At 35.6% G+C, this 14274-nt stretch overlaps 1 protein-coding gene across 1 annotated transcript in view; it reads left to right on the top strand.

Moving 5' to 3' along the window:
* The window catches only part of LOC118842520 (disintegrin and metalloproteinase domain-containing protein 18-like), a 99406-nt gene that overhangs the window by 10268 nt on the left and 74864 nt on the right, over positions 1-14274 (top strand). The window contains exons 3-6 of the mRNA XM_036749998.1: positions 3226-3281; positions 4668-4746; positions 6415-6491; positions 13969-14146. Of these exons, the coding sequence (XP_036605893.1) occupies positions 3226-3281; positions 4668-4746; positions 6415-6491; positions 13969-14146 (390 nt within the window). The remainder of the gene's footprint in view (positions 1-3225; positions 3282-4667; positions 4747-6414; positions 6492-13968; positions 14147-14274) is intronic.

Genomic DNA, 14274 nt, shown 5'->3' with positions numbered 1-14274 from the left:
ATTTGGAATGGTATTTCCCTTTCCATTATTACTTGTTGAGTATTTATTTTCTACCCTGCAACTTTGCTGAAGCTATTAATTGTCTCAGTGAATATCTTTGCTGATTCCTTAGGGTTTTCCAAGTAAACAATCAATTCAGCAGCAAATAGAGGGATAGTTTTATTTCCTCTTTACTTGTCTTTATACTTTTAATTTTTTTCTCTTGTCTTATTACTGTTTCTAGCATTTCCAGAACTATATCAAGTAATAGGAGAGTGGGGCATCCTTGCTTTACAGCCATATATATCCTCTATATTTATACTTTACAGGATTTTTATCATAAAAAAGTGTTGTATTTTTGTCAAAGACTTTTCTGCATCTATTAAATGATCATATGGTTTTGGATGTTTTGGTTTTTAATATGATTTATTATGTTGATTATTTTCTTAATGTTGAAACATCTTTGTATCCCTGGTATAAATCACACTTGATCATAATGGATAATTTCTTGGATAAATGTTGTAATCTGTTTGATAGGATTTTGTTTGAAGTTTTTGAGTCAGTGTTCAATAATAATATTGGCCTATGGCATTCTTTCTGATTTTTGTCTTTCTCTGCTTTAGGTATTAGGACTATATTTATCTTATAAAAAGATTTTGTTGGGTTCTTTCTTAGCTTTTGAGAGTACTTTGTGAAGTATAGATAATAACTTGTCTTTTTAAAAGTTTGATAGAATTCTGTGAATCCATCAGGACCAAGTTTTTTCTTTTTGTATTTACTTTATAGCCCTTTTTTGAGATCAGGTTTTTAAATCTTTTATTTGGTCTTCTAGTAGTTTGGGTATCTTATATGCTTGAAGCTATTACTTCAAATTCTTTTGTGTTCTTAGTTTTGATAGCATATAACAGCATAATATGTTCTGGTTACTCTTTATATTATTTATTTTGGTTTAACTCTGATTTCACTTTGCTCATTTACTATTGTGTTGGTTTTTCTGCTTTTCAGTCAGATTTGCTAATGGTTTATTGATTTTGTTAATCTTTTCCAAGAACCAGCTTTTAGTTTTATTATTTGTATGCTTTTTGTTTTTTCCAGTTTATCTATTTCCCTTCTAATTTTTAATATTTCCTCTTTTGTACTTATTTTTGGCTTATTTGTTCATTTTCTATTTAAGTGCATATTCAGTTTGTTAATCATCTGTTTTTCTATGTTGTTAACATATGATTATAAGGATGTGATTTCTCCCCTGAGGACTACTTTAGATTCATCCTAGAAATTTTAGTATATTGTTTCACCATTATGATTTTCTTGTGCGTAGTTATTGTTCTATGATTTGTTCTGTGACCTACTCATTATTTATGATTTCATTGTTAAATCTCCATTTGGATTTCTATCTTTCGTTTGTGATTCCCTAAACCACAGCCTTCTGTCACTCCATGTCTATCTCTCTGTCAGAGATGAAGCTCAGATAATGTGTTCTTTATGAATCTGGCTGCTAAAGCATTTAGAATGTTTGTTATTGACATTGATATGTTGTCTATGGTTCCTTTCAGCATAATATACTTTCTTTCTTTATCCCTTTTAATTTTTTGTAGTGAATCCAAAAAAGCAGGTGTTTCTATCAAAGTAAAAGCAAACATTCAAAAAAATAAAAGGGTAAGGAACATTTCATCAGTGGATGATCCCATCGCATCTCCGAAGTAAGGCCTTCTTTCTTTCCTTCTCTTTTTGAACTTTTATTTGTTTGTTTCTGTGGTGATTCTTGCCAATGTAGATTCAGTTTTTTTGATTCTTCTTATTATTTTTGCCTTATAGTATATAAATTCTTCTCTCATTCTCATCTCTCTTTTAAACCACTCAGGTTTAAACCACTCAGAATATGCTATGATTTCATGTTCTTTCAAATTCTGTAGGGTCCATTGTCTCATCAAGTGTTGGATCATTTTCCTTCATTTTGCAGTATTTATTTCTAGATGTCTGAACTAGTTTACTAGTAATTACTAGAATTACTAGATTTACTAGTTTACTAGATCTGAAGGCCATAAGTTCTTCTGTTGTTACGGTTTTTCCTGTCGATTTATTTACATTCAAGGTCTTTGTGATTTCTTCTTCCTGAAATCTTTGGTACTTCCCGTCTTTTCCCCTCCTTATTCTCTTTATCACTCACTTCTTGATTCTTTCCCTCTGAGGGGCGTTTCCTTGAGGGCTGGTTGTCAAAGAGTCTCAGCCTCCTTCCACACTGAGAAATTCAGGGTTCAGCAGCATAGGTTTATGCCCCCAAATGACTTTTTGAGGGGTCAGAACCAGTTCGAGCTGGATGTTCCTCAGGTGGGGTGGAATGCTGAACAGGTCCCCACATGCATGATGTCCTGCTCTGGTGACCTGTGCCACTTGTATTGTTCAGTTCTCTGGCCTGGCACTTGCAGTTCAGAGCCTATTTTCTCTAGCACCTGTGTTTCAGGGCTTTGTAGTAACAGCCCCTTTGGTTGCAGTCCATGATCAGGATTTTGCTCCTGAAGGGTTTTGGCCAAGCTGGTTGTCAAGGCCCAAGTGGACTTGTGGAGCTTGGAGCCTGGAGCCTGGAGCCTGGAGCCAGAGTCTTGAGGCACTGAAAAGAGTGAAGGAGCAATTGGGGTGTAATTATGGGTTTTGATATAAGCCTGCCCATCCTTGTGTCTGCTAGTATAATATTGCTACTAGTAGCATGGGGGAGGGTGGTGAGGAAGGGGGATACTGAATGAACTCAGGGTCAATAAGCATCTGTTGTTTTTTTTTAGCTTTCGGATCCTGGAAGTCCTCAACCATGGAAATAATTGAAGTTACTTTATCTTTGGTGTATAATTTCCCTTTTGGAGATTTTTGAGAATTCATAGGGATCAGAGAAAATATCTAGTTTGTCATCTTGTTACTTATATGACCTGGACTTCTGGGGTATGTTGTAAAAGAGAGGATTCTTATTTATATAAGTTTTGGGTTGGACTAGATGGCCTCTGAAGTCCTTGCCACCTCTGAGAATCTATGGTTTAATAAAATGATTATGATAAACAACTAGCATTGATAGCAGATACCTTTTTAATTATCAGAAATTTATATTCTATAAAGATAATAAGTATATATAATGAAATTCATACTAAATATTTAGGGGCATAAATTCAAATTTTTATTAAATTTCGTAGGAAAAATGATGAATTGTACAATTTCTGATTTACTATTTATTACCCACCTTTCTGTATAATCTTGTTACAGGTGGCATATATTATTATAGTAGAAGGAAAACCATATACTTTACAGCTCCAAAAACAGTAAGTAGTGATTTTTGTTTCCCATTTTTGGAATTCTGATTGTCCCCAGTTTCTTGAATTTTAATTATTAATTGAGAATGAAATATCACTGTATAGTTTTTGGTCTTTTTCCCATCCAAATTCGGTTATATTCAAGGAATTACTATTAGAATTGGCAAGCAGTTACCTTTTAGATGCATCTTTAGCTTAAAATCTAAGTTTTAGGAGATTGAATGGACCAAAAGTTTTACAAATCAACATTTGATGAGTACAATCATTATAACTTAGAGCCTATGTGATCATTGTAAGATATGCTCAATAATAAGTAAAACATGAAATAATAGAGGTAATGTGGTGTAATGGAAGAAATACCTACCTTGGAATCAGATTGCTTTGGGTTCAATACAGTTTTATTGATTCTGTGATCCAGGTTATGTCACCTTCTTAGTACCCCAGGCTCTGAGATCTATAAAATATAAGTTACAGAATGATTGCTGATCGGCTCTCATAGAGGTAGTTTACTCACTGGGGAGCTCTTCAACACTGACAAAATTAAAGCTATAGGGCATATGATACTGAGAGCTAGAAAAATGATTTAATTTTACTATAGTCTAGCATGATAAACATGGATAGCACAATCTGAAAAGAAACCTCTGTCCTACGGGAGTGGACCGTCTCCAGTTGTCCTGGTCTGTATCTTGCCACTGGACCCAGATGATTTCAGAGGAAAAAGTGAGGCTGGTGACTTTGCATAGCCTTCCCTCACTTCCATTCAATTCACTTGTATGTCATGGCATCACCTCCCTGATGTCATGGTCCTCTTTGAGAATGAAGGACAAACAACCACCACCACCACCTGGGAGTCTAGAAGCCTCCACTCTGCTCCTGCCTAGCTCTATGAATTTGGACTGATCCTTCAACTGTACTGTATAGCTATAAACATCATGTGCTTACTTTGCCTACTTAAGCACCTAACTTGAGAGGCAGAATGGTGTTAGAGGGCTAACATATGAGTCAAGAAGACCTGGATTGAAATCTTGTTTCTGACCTATCCTAGCTATGACTTTTGGCAAGTAAATTTACCTCTTGATGCCCTAGACAATTCTCTGTGACTACAAGTTAGCACCCCATGGTATGGATAGGGCCTGTAGGGAATTTCTACATCCAGAATTCCTTATAGGATGAAATCATAGGTATAGACCAAAAGCAAAAAAGGAATACTTAACCAAAGCACTAGGGATGTACTTAGAATCAAGACCAGTTTATTTTGTGCCACTTTGAGCTTCCGAGGGGAGGGGATGGAGGTGGGAAGGCAAACATGAAGTTCAAGTTTCATTTTTATTGTTTTAAACAGTGTTATTCATGCTGTTTATTTTATGACTTAAATTTCTTTTTTATGTTCTATAGAATGTTTTTACCCCAGGACTTCATGGTTTATACTTACAACAAACAGGGTGTCTTTCATTCTTCTTCTTCAAAAATTATGGTAAGAATTAGTTTATAGTCTTAAAGATTTATCATACTACTTAAAAAAACTTGAAAGTGGATGTATTAATCTATGATCTTTTATATTCAAAGCTCAGGTTTATACTTTATTTAACCTCTGATAATCTTCCAGTATCTCCTAAAGACCTACCTAGAGCTTTATTTTGGCATAGAGATACTTTCAGGTGCCAACAAAGCACATGCTCTAAAGGTTCTGACAAGGTGGAAATGTTTCAAGAATCAGTTCAAAGACCAGTATCGTTAGGTTTAAAGAAGTTTATCACCAGAAGCTTGACCACTAGATGATGAATTTTTGGGATCCCAGCAACTCAGGAAGACTTGCTGCTTAAGAATAGAAGTGTTGTGCTCAGCTTTGTAAATAGAATGCACAGTGACAAAGTTATGAATTTTTGAAGATAAATCCTCTGAATTGACTATTGAGTGGAGGAAAACTTTGAAACACCTAGAAGTTCTCATTTTCTTAGGAATATCTGATGTTGGTATGTATATAGAAAAGAAGTGAAGAAAATTGGCAAAAGATATTTGTTTCTGTACTACCCAAACTTTGTCAGTGCTCCAAAAAGATCTGTGATAGAATTAGTTCCACTGATTAAGATCTCAACCTAGCTACACCTTTCTTTTCTTTTCTTGTTTTTTTTCTCAATTACTTGTAAAAAGTTTTTAAACATTCATTTTTTAAAGTTTTGAGTTCCAAGTTCTCTTCCTCCCTCTCTTCCCCCTTCCTTGAGGAGGCTTTGTACATGTGAGGTCATATAAAACATATTTCCAGATTAGCCATCTTGCAAAAGAAAACACAGACCAAAAACCTCAAGAAAAATAAAGTAAAAAAAATATGCTTTGATTTTCAGTCAGACCCCATCAGTTCTTTCTTTGGAGGCAGATAGCATTTTTCATCATAAGTCCTTCATAATTGTCTTGGATCATTGTATTACTCAGAAGAGCTATGTCATTCACAGTTGATCATTGTATAGTATTGCTGTTAGTGTGTACAGTGTTCTCCTGATCTTGCTCGCTTCACTTTGCATCAGTTCACATATGTCTTCCCAGGTTTTTCTGAAGGCGTCTTGCTTGTCGTTTCTTTTAGCACAATAGTATTCCATCACAATCATATGACACAACTTGTTCAGCCGTTCTGCAATTGAAAGACATCCCCTCAATTTCCAATTCTTTGTCACCACAAAAAGAGCTGCTATAAATATTTTTGTACATTCAGGTCCTTTTCCTTTTTCCTTTGATCTCTTTGGGTATCCACACCTTTCTAAATGACATTCGTGAGTTGCTATGGCCAAAATTCTTCATCATCTGGTGGCCAGTCTTATGGTAATGAGCCTTTTCATACTTAGGCTGGTTCTTGAAAGACAGGCATTACTTGGCCAATACACCAAGCTTTTTTTTCTGCAGTTTGATTACAACCTCTGAGGATATGGGCTGTGTTAGACTTTGAGAACCTGGGGTCATTTCCATGACAGTATGAGGCATCAATATAGAATTCTAGTGGAAGACATGTAATCTGTTTATGGCCCAGTTGGTTGATTGTCAACTCTTTGAGATTTTTGAAACATTTGTGATAACTGAAAAAAGAATGACATACTTGACAAATTGTCTTTGGATAGAAACAAACTACTTATTTGTGTATACTGTTTTTCAGATGCAGTGCAATTACCATGGATACGTTGCAGGTTTTCCAAATTCACTCGTGACACTCAACACCTGTTCTGGACTCAGGTCATGACATATTCCTTAAGTGGCTGTACTTAAAAACCTTAGAATACTTTTGTAATAACTTTTAGTGGCTAGTAACCACATGGAAAATAGAAGGGAAAACAAATGAATGAAACTGTTTCCCCCATGTGCCCTTATTTCTCTTTTCTTTTTTGCTTTCCTCCTATTCTATTGCTTTCTCTATGTATTTATATTTCTATTCATACTTTCCATCACACTGGCTGAGTGTGGGGAGAGGGAATACTAATAACATTTGTGATCTTTTCCATTCTTTTGGAATTGTCATGTCTTTGAATTATCTTAGAAATCATTCCCTGAGTACCTTTAAAAGTTTGACACTGTTCACACAAATTTTCTTAGTGTGAGTTATTTGGTTAGGTTAGCTGGTCTTCTCAATTTTTTCTGAATGCCATTTATCCTTCATATCATTTACTTTTTTTTCTGTTAGGGTATAAATGTGATGGTCCAACTTTCACCAATGATCAGAATAAATCATTATAGAAATGCTGGCAGATCTGTTCCCTTTCACACCCATTTTCTCTTCCCTTTTTAGCTTTATCTATAAATATTCTCGGGATGACTTGTTTTATTTAGGTATCATATGCTTTCTCCTGAATTTTTATCTTATTTGTTGGCTTGTGGTTTGATACAGCTTGCAATCTGCCATATTCCTTTTCTGTAATGTTTTGTAAATGAGCTTATATTCTAAACAATTTTTCTTCTCTGCCTTTATAAGTCTTCTCACTTGAAGAAGATCAAATGTTTGTTGGCTAAGGAGGTTTCAGGGGATTTTAGGCCTTGGTGTTGTGATAACTATTTTGCATTGGTTAAACTTAGAAAAGTTCAGTTTTGTTATTTGTATCTAAAAAGGGAAAAGTCTGAGGGACAGTACTTCTGAGTATTTTGATTTAATAGCAAGGCCAACTGTTGCCAAAAAATCGAGGTCACTAACCCCTCAGAGATTAATGACAGTTTGATAGGTTTACAGAACTCATTTTTATAACAGAAAAAGAGCAACTATATTAATGAGGTTAATACATATTCCTGACACTAATGATTATTCATAGGATTTACAGGACTAAAGAAGTATTACAAGAACAGTAGATTTGCAGTATTTGGCTGCTGGATGTGTCGGGGAATTTCCAGGGTGAGATAACTACTAGATTTAATATTTTATTGGTTTAGAACTCATGTCTATCATTCTGCGAACTTTTGGGGGGAAGTACCTTTTAGTGGTCTGTCAAGGGTGTTTGCTCACTGAAAAGAACTAACTTACTAAAAAGAGGAACTTATAATTAGTAAGCTAGAAGTCAATCCCCTACCCTCTAGCTGCCACAAAGGGGAACTTAACCTTTAGCAAAGAGTCCTATTGTGTCTAATTTAACCCTATGATCATTTTATTCCTATGAAGTTGTATTTTTTACTCTGTCTACTATAAAATCTTATCAATGTGTCTGTTTACTAAGCCTATAGGTAACTTAGGCTTAAGGGAATATTTATGCTAGCTTAGCTGTTAAAGTTAGCTTTTCCTAAAGAAGGGAAACTTAATCCTACAGTAAATCAAAGTAATCCTTTTCATTTCCCCTTTTTGATCCTTCAGGTAATCAGCTTTCTTATGGATCACTTGAGCAGAGACTTAAACTCCTTTGGGTAGCCTGTGGTTTTAATATAACCCAGTTTGCCCAGGAAATTTGATTGAGATTGCAGGGTTAAAATGATGTGCCCAGTTTGTATAATCAAATCTTTAGAATTCTGTAAAGCAGTAGCAGAAGTGGTGTATGAATCTTGATCAAATGAAAGGGAATCTTTATATAAGGTATTGATTTTCATTCCCAATCTCTTATGTCTATGCCAGCCCAGAAACATTTCTTAAGGGACATGTTGAATAACTTCATCTACTAACTCTATTGGTTATACAATCATTATTTCGTAAACAAGAAGATAGGTAGACAGGAATAGGTACTCATGATTTGGGGATGCTTTGGTGGGGCTGGTGACGGATCTAACATCTGTGGGGCCCAATGAGCAGATTATGTCATACCTGATTATGACGTCTAGGGACAGGCAGCATTATTCATCACTCAGTTGTCATAAGAGACGGCTTTGGGCAATGGTGCTAGGACTGATGGCAGTGGTAGAATTTTAGTAGTGAGTGGGCTGTCTTACAGATTAAAGCCTTATTACTTATGGTCAGTGCATTGACAGAATGTTTAGGGGGCAGTCTCCTTTGGTACAGAAGTAATGGCACACGGGAAAAAGAAGACAAAGTCCTTTGTCGAGTTACACCAGAAATCCTTGACATACACAAAAAAGTTCAAAGGTCTAGTTGTGCTTTAGTCCCTCATTGCCATGGATTGCTTTCAGCCTGCTTTGTAGGAAGATGTACATTTCTGGAACACATCACATTCTTAGGAAGTGGTTCTTCCTTCTAGATCTGCTTCTCAGGTTCCAAAAGTAATGTAGGAAGACTTAATACAAACTCAATAAAATAGAGCTATAAGAAGAATATGAAATTAAGAACACTTAATTCACCAGAAACTTCAGAGAATTTCAGTTGTTAACACCATGATGGTCTGAATTGGAAAATGAATCTTTGTCTCTCTTAAAATTATCAGATACTTCACATAGGAAAACAGTTACACAATTTTACATGTAAAATTCTTAATCCAGTTTTGAAAATTGTGTGTCACATATCCCACAAATTCTCTCCTTCTGGGGATGTTATTATATTAACATAATGAAAAGATATTGTAGTACTGATCTTTTATAAATTAAATATCCTATCAATTGTAAGGCGTAATGATCCCTATTTGTAATTCAGATGATAATTAAATATTATTCCTCACTTATTGTAGTACTATACTAGAATATATTATTTAGTCAGAAGTCACTAATAGAGTTTATCTCTTTTGTTTATTACAGTGAGAATGAGGCATCATTGTATATTTGCCCTTATTAATGGAATTTGCTATGTGAGGAAAAAGAGAGGGACATAGCAGTACTAATACTCTTTATTGGTTCTGTTTGATTTCAGGTATTAGTCAAAAGCAGCCAGTTGTATGACAGGATTTTACAACCAGGCTTAGAATCAATCTGGTGGGAAAATGTCTTGTATGGGAAATTGAGTCAAGAGGGTCCTTACCTTAGTCTTCCTAAGGTTGTGCCACACACCCCCCCCCCCAATTCCCCAGGGACTGATATCCAAAGGGAGTTCATAGATGCCACTGCCATTGAGCTGCTGACATTTTTCTTGAATGATGGCCCAGTGGCCTTATGAGAGATCAGACACTTATACCTGAAATCAAAACCTAGAAGTGTATCAAATTAAAGTCCTGCAAGATTCTGCCTTAAATAGCAGAATTTCATTAATCATCTGTGTGGGTAGGATATAATTATTGTATTCCTGTGACAATAACCATTAACAGTGTTATTTTAAATTCATACAGTATTCATTAACAGATAAAGTTTTCATATATTTAGTATAATTGTTGAAGACAAAATTCACCACAGACACATATGTTTTAAAGTATATATAAATAAATATGTGATAGGTTTTGTTTTTTTTAAATTAAGATTTTTCATTTTTCATTTACGACACTCAGTTCCTCATGATTTTGAGTTCCAGATTTTCTCTCCCCCCACCCCAAGATGGCATGGAATCTGATATATCTTCTGCATATAACTTCACGTTAAACTTATTTACACAGTAGTCAGGTTGTAAAGAAGAGTTATGACCAATGGAATGAATCATGAGAAAGAAGAAACAAAACCAAAAAAAAAAAAAGAAAAAAAAAGGGGAGCAAATAGTTTGCCTCAATTTGCATTCAGTCTCCACAGTTCTTTCTCTGGATGTAGCCAGCTCTCTCCATCATGAGTCCTTTGGGGCTGTCTTTGCACCTTGTATTGCTGAGAAGAGCAAAGTCTATCAGGGTGAGTCATCGCAGAATCCATATGTCTGTGGTTGTATATAATGTTCTCCTGGTTCTGCTCTGCTCTGTGATAGGTTTTAATGTTTAGATATGCAGCTTCCCCCTTGGTCTCCTCTGTAGATAAGATAAAGGTAGGGGAAGTACATCTGGCCGTTTTATGTGGGCTTCAGAGTACAGCTTGCCAATGGGTGTTAAAAGTTTTAGAAAAAGCTTTAATCCACCAAGTAATTTGAAAGGAGACTTTATAGTGACCAGACTTCAGCTTACATAGAATCTTAGAGTTGGATGGGATTTCAGACATGAACAGGAATCTCCTCTACACCTTTTGCTTCAAGATTTCTAGTGAGGAGAAACCTACTGCCTTCTAAAGAATTTCATTCTACTTTTAGATAACTTTGTTAGAAAGGTTTTTTTTTTTTTTAAACATCAAACCTAAATGTATCTCTGTGAAACTTCTACCCATTGTTTCTAGTTAAGTGCTGTGGGGCTAACCAGAAGTAACCTAATTCCTCTTCTGTGTGATAGTTTTTCCCATACTCGAGGACAGCTCTCATGTCCCCTGTAAATCTTCTCTTCTCCAAACTAGATAACCCCTGTATCTTCAGCTAATCCTCCTATGGCTCTTCACTATCCTATCTGATCTCTGGGTGGACTTTAGGTTACTAATGTTCTTTCTAACGTTTAGCAGATCTAAAAGTACTTCAGATGTGGTTTGATCAGGGCAGAACAGGGTAGTACTGTTACTTTCCTAGTTCTAGACGCTGTTGTTCTCATAATACACCCTAAGGTTGCATTAGTTTTCTTAGGTGTCATATTACATTATTTGATCATACTGAGTTCATAGTCTACTAAAACTGACTCTTCCATTTCATGTGAACTTGCTTCTAGAGACATTTCCTTTGTCTTCTTCTTATGGAGTCGATTTTTCAAACCTAAGTGAAAAAATTTATAGTCATTCTTATTAAATTTAATTGTAACACTTTGGCTCCACGTTGCTTCCCTTTTCCACTGTACATTGTCACTGGGCAATTAATTTTCCTGCTATAAGACTTTAAATTAACTCACAATATTTAAGCTGACCATTTACTGTTGCTCAAAGCCCACAAATACCTTGCAGGCTGAATAGGTTAGTAGAAGTACCCAACACCAACATGAACTCTTATTCATATTTCGCATTTTCCTTTGGCTCTTATGTTCATCTAGTCTAGGAGGTAAAATGAAATATTAGATTAAGTATTAAAATATGAAATTTATTATTTATATCTCTCAGGGCTCTCACCTCTTGGGGGTTTTCCACTATTTTAGGTCATTTCCCAAGGCACTCATAGATTCACATAGTTAATTTTTGTTGTGATCACATAGTTTTTAATAACATGGAATAAAATGCAGAATGAATATATAAACTCTTTGCTGGGCTAACAAGTTCTCAAATCTCTTTGTATGGAGGAGAAAGCCCCCAGGCACAAACACTACAGGTTCATGAAAAGCAACACCAAGAGGGGTGTTCAGTCCCCCTCCCTTCTAGCTCATTGATTAAAAGGAAAGCAGGGAAAATTTCATTTCCTCTGCTTTCCAGCATCCAGTCGAATGGAAGTCATGGTAGCTGCTGGACCTCAGTTGACACTATCAGATGATGATCTCTGTGACTCATGCTGTCTAGATTGATTTGACTGCTCCCACATCTTGGTTACACTTTTCATCTTACCAATGCTTCTTTCAACCTCTTTGATGTTGTCATCTCAGATAGAGAAAGGGAGAGAAGGTGAAAGGGAAGGGAAGAGGAGGGGAGAGGAGAAGAGAGTAGAGGGTAGGTACCTCTTGATTCTTTACCTGTCATGAAAAGAGTGGATCATTGTATTCTCAGATAGGAAGAAGCTGGCCTTTTCTGTGCCATGGTCCCAGAATTACTTTGCCATTCTCTCTCTTTGTAAATCATTTCCTTGAGCTCAGAGGAAAATAATAACTTAAAGAGATAAAAAGGTAAGCCAAATTTGGGCTACACATTTTGCTAGATACAGCCCCCAAAATATCCTAACCTATTAAGACCTTTTTGATTCCAGACTCATCCAATGTATTAGACGTGTCTCCTAGTTTTGTGTTAACCTGGCAATTGGGTAAGCATGCCATCTATGCCTTTATCTAAGTATTTTATGACAATATTAAGCAAAAAAAATAATGACCAGATCCCTTGATAATTTCACCCCAGGCCACCTTCTAAGTTGATAATTGACACATTAAGATTTTGAGGCAGGTTATTTAACTGGTTCTGAATCTGCTTAATTGTACTATTTTTAACCTTCATTTCTCCATCTTTTCCATAGGAGTAGTATGAGAAACTTTATCAAATGCTTTGCTGAAATCTAGTTAAACTATATTTACAAAATTCCCTTGATCTGCCTATCTACTAACACTGCCAAAAAAGGAAATAAGATTAGTTTGGCATGACTCTCCATGATGTTCACTAATAATTGTTTATTGCCATGATAATACTTAAAGCTTTTCTAACTTAGTAGGAGGAAAAACATTTATCAGGTACCTACTGTGTATTAGGCACTGTGCTAAGTACTTTACAATTTTTATCTCATTTGATCCTTACAACAGCTGTAAGAGGTAGATGCAATTATCATCCCTATTTTAGTTGGGGAAATTGAGGCAGCAGAGGTTAAGTGACTTGCTCAGGGTCACATACTAGTACGTGTCTCAGATCAGATTTAAATTCAGGTCTTCCTGGCCCCAGGCCCAGCACTCTATCCATTGTGCCACCTAGATTCTAGAGTTTGTGATCAATTGGCGTAACTTTTGAGAACTCAGGATAACCTTCATGCCTTAGCAAGACATTGGAAAAAGATTCCATGGAGGCATATTTAGATTATCTTTAAGTTAATGTTTGTAAATAATCTAAAAGCTAAATGATTTTAGCACCCTCTTCTGCCTTTTCTGCTTTTCTCCCATCACTGTGGAAACAAAAAAAAGGCCTTTTACAGGAGTAAGGGCTATGTCTTTTATGGGTCAAGTCAGCCAAAGAATTCATCAGTATCTGGTTCTCATGGTAGTGATAAGTCCCTTCTGCTTTGGCTGGTCCTTGGATAATCATCTGTCCCTGGGAACCCAATGTGCTGTACATATTTCCAGTTTAGTAAAACATGCCTGAATTTGTTCTCTGCTGTTAAGACCTTTGAGAACTCAGGGTCATTTCCATATGTTGGTGGAAGGCATCTATGTAGTGCTTTTGTTAAGGTACCACCCATATTACTCAGAAAATTCCCACACTGGAAATGAAAGAATCTCTTCCCAATTAAGCATACCTCTAGCTACCATTACTGCAGTAGAAATAGAAGCAGGAGACTCCTCTTCTTGGGGAATGTTTTCCATAGCTAGAATAGGTATAGTTTCTGGGAATGGTAACAACAGGGAAAGTATTAGAACTTGTGATATTTAAAATAAAAGTGTGGACTTTAAAACATTTAAATTTGGCTATAGTTTCTCTGTTAGGCATCTAAGATTATAGTTTTGGTAGGATCATTTTCTGTTTTTGTTATTTGAATGTTCAGGGGCTTACTCCAGTTTGAAAATATCAGCTATGGAATTGAACCCTTGGAGTCCACTGCAGGGTTTGAACACCTTATTTACCAAGTAAAGAATGAAAATATCAGTGTTCCTCTCTTGGAAGAAAATGATACAGATATCTGGTATAGAAATTTACCTTATAACTCTCATATAGGTTCAGAAGTAAGTATTAACAACTTTAATATTCACTGAAAATTGTTTTAGTGTTATACTTTAAAATGCTAATTTAGAATTTTAAGTTTAAAAAATCACCGGAGAAACTTGATTAGTGATCTTAAAATCTTTATGTA

This window comes from Trichosurus vulpecula, chromosome 3 (genome assembly GCF_011100635.1).
Source record: "Trichosurus vulpecula isolate mTriVul1 chromosome 3, mTriVul1.pri, whole genome shotgun sequence".
Lineage (NCBI taxonomy): Eukaryota > Metazoa > Chordata > Mammalia > Diprotodontia > Phalangeridae > Trichosurus > Trichosurus vulpecula.
Note: the sequence above shows the minus strand (reverse complement) of the source record. Positions and strands in the feature narration are given on the sequence as shown.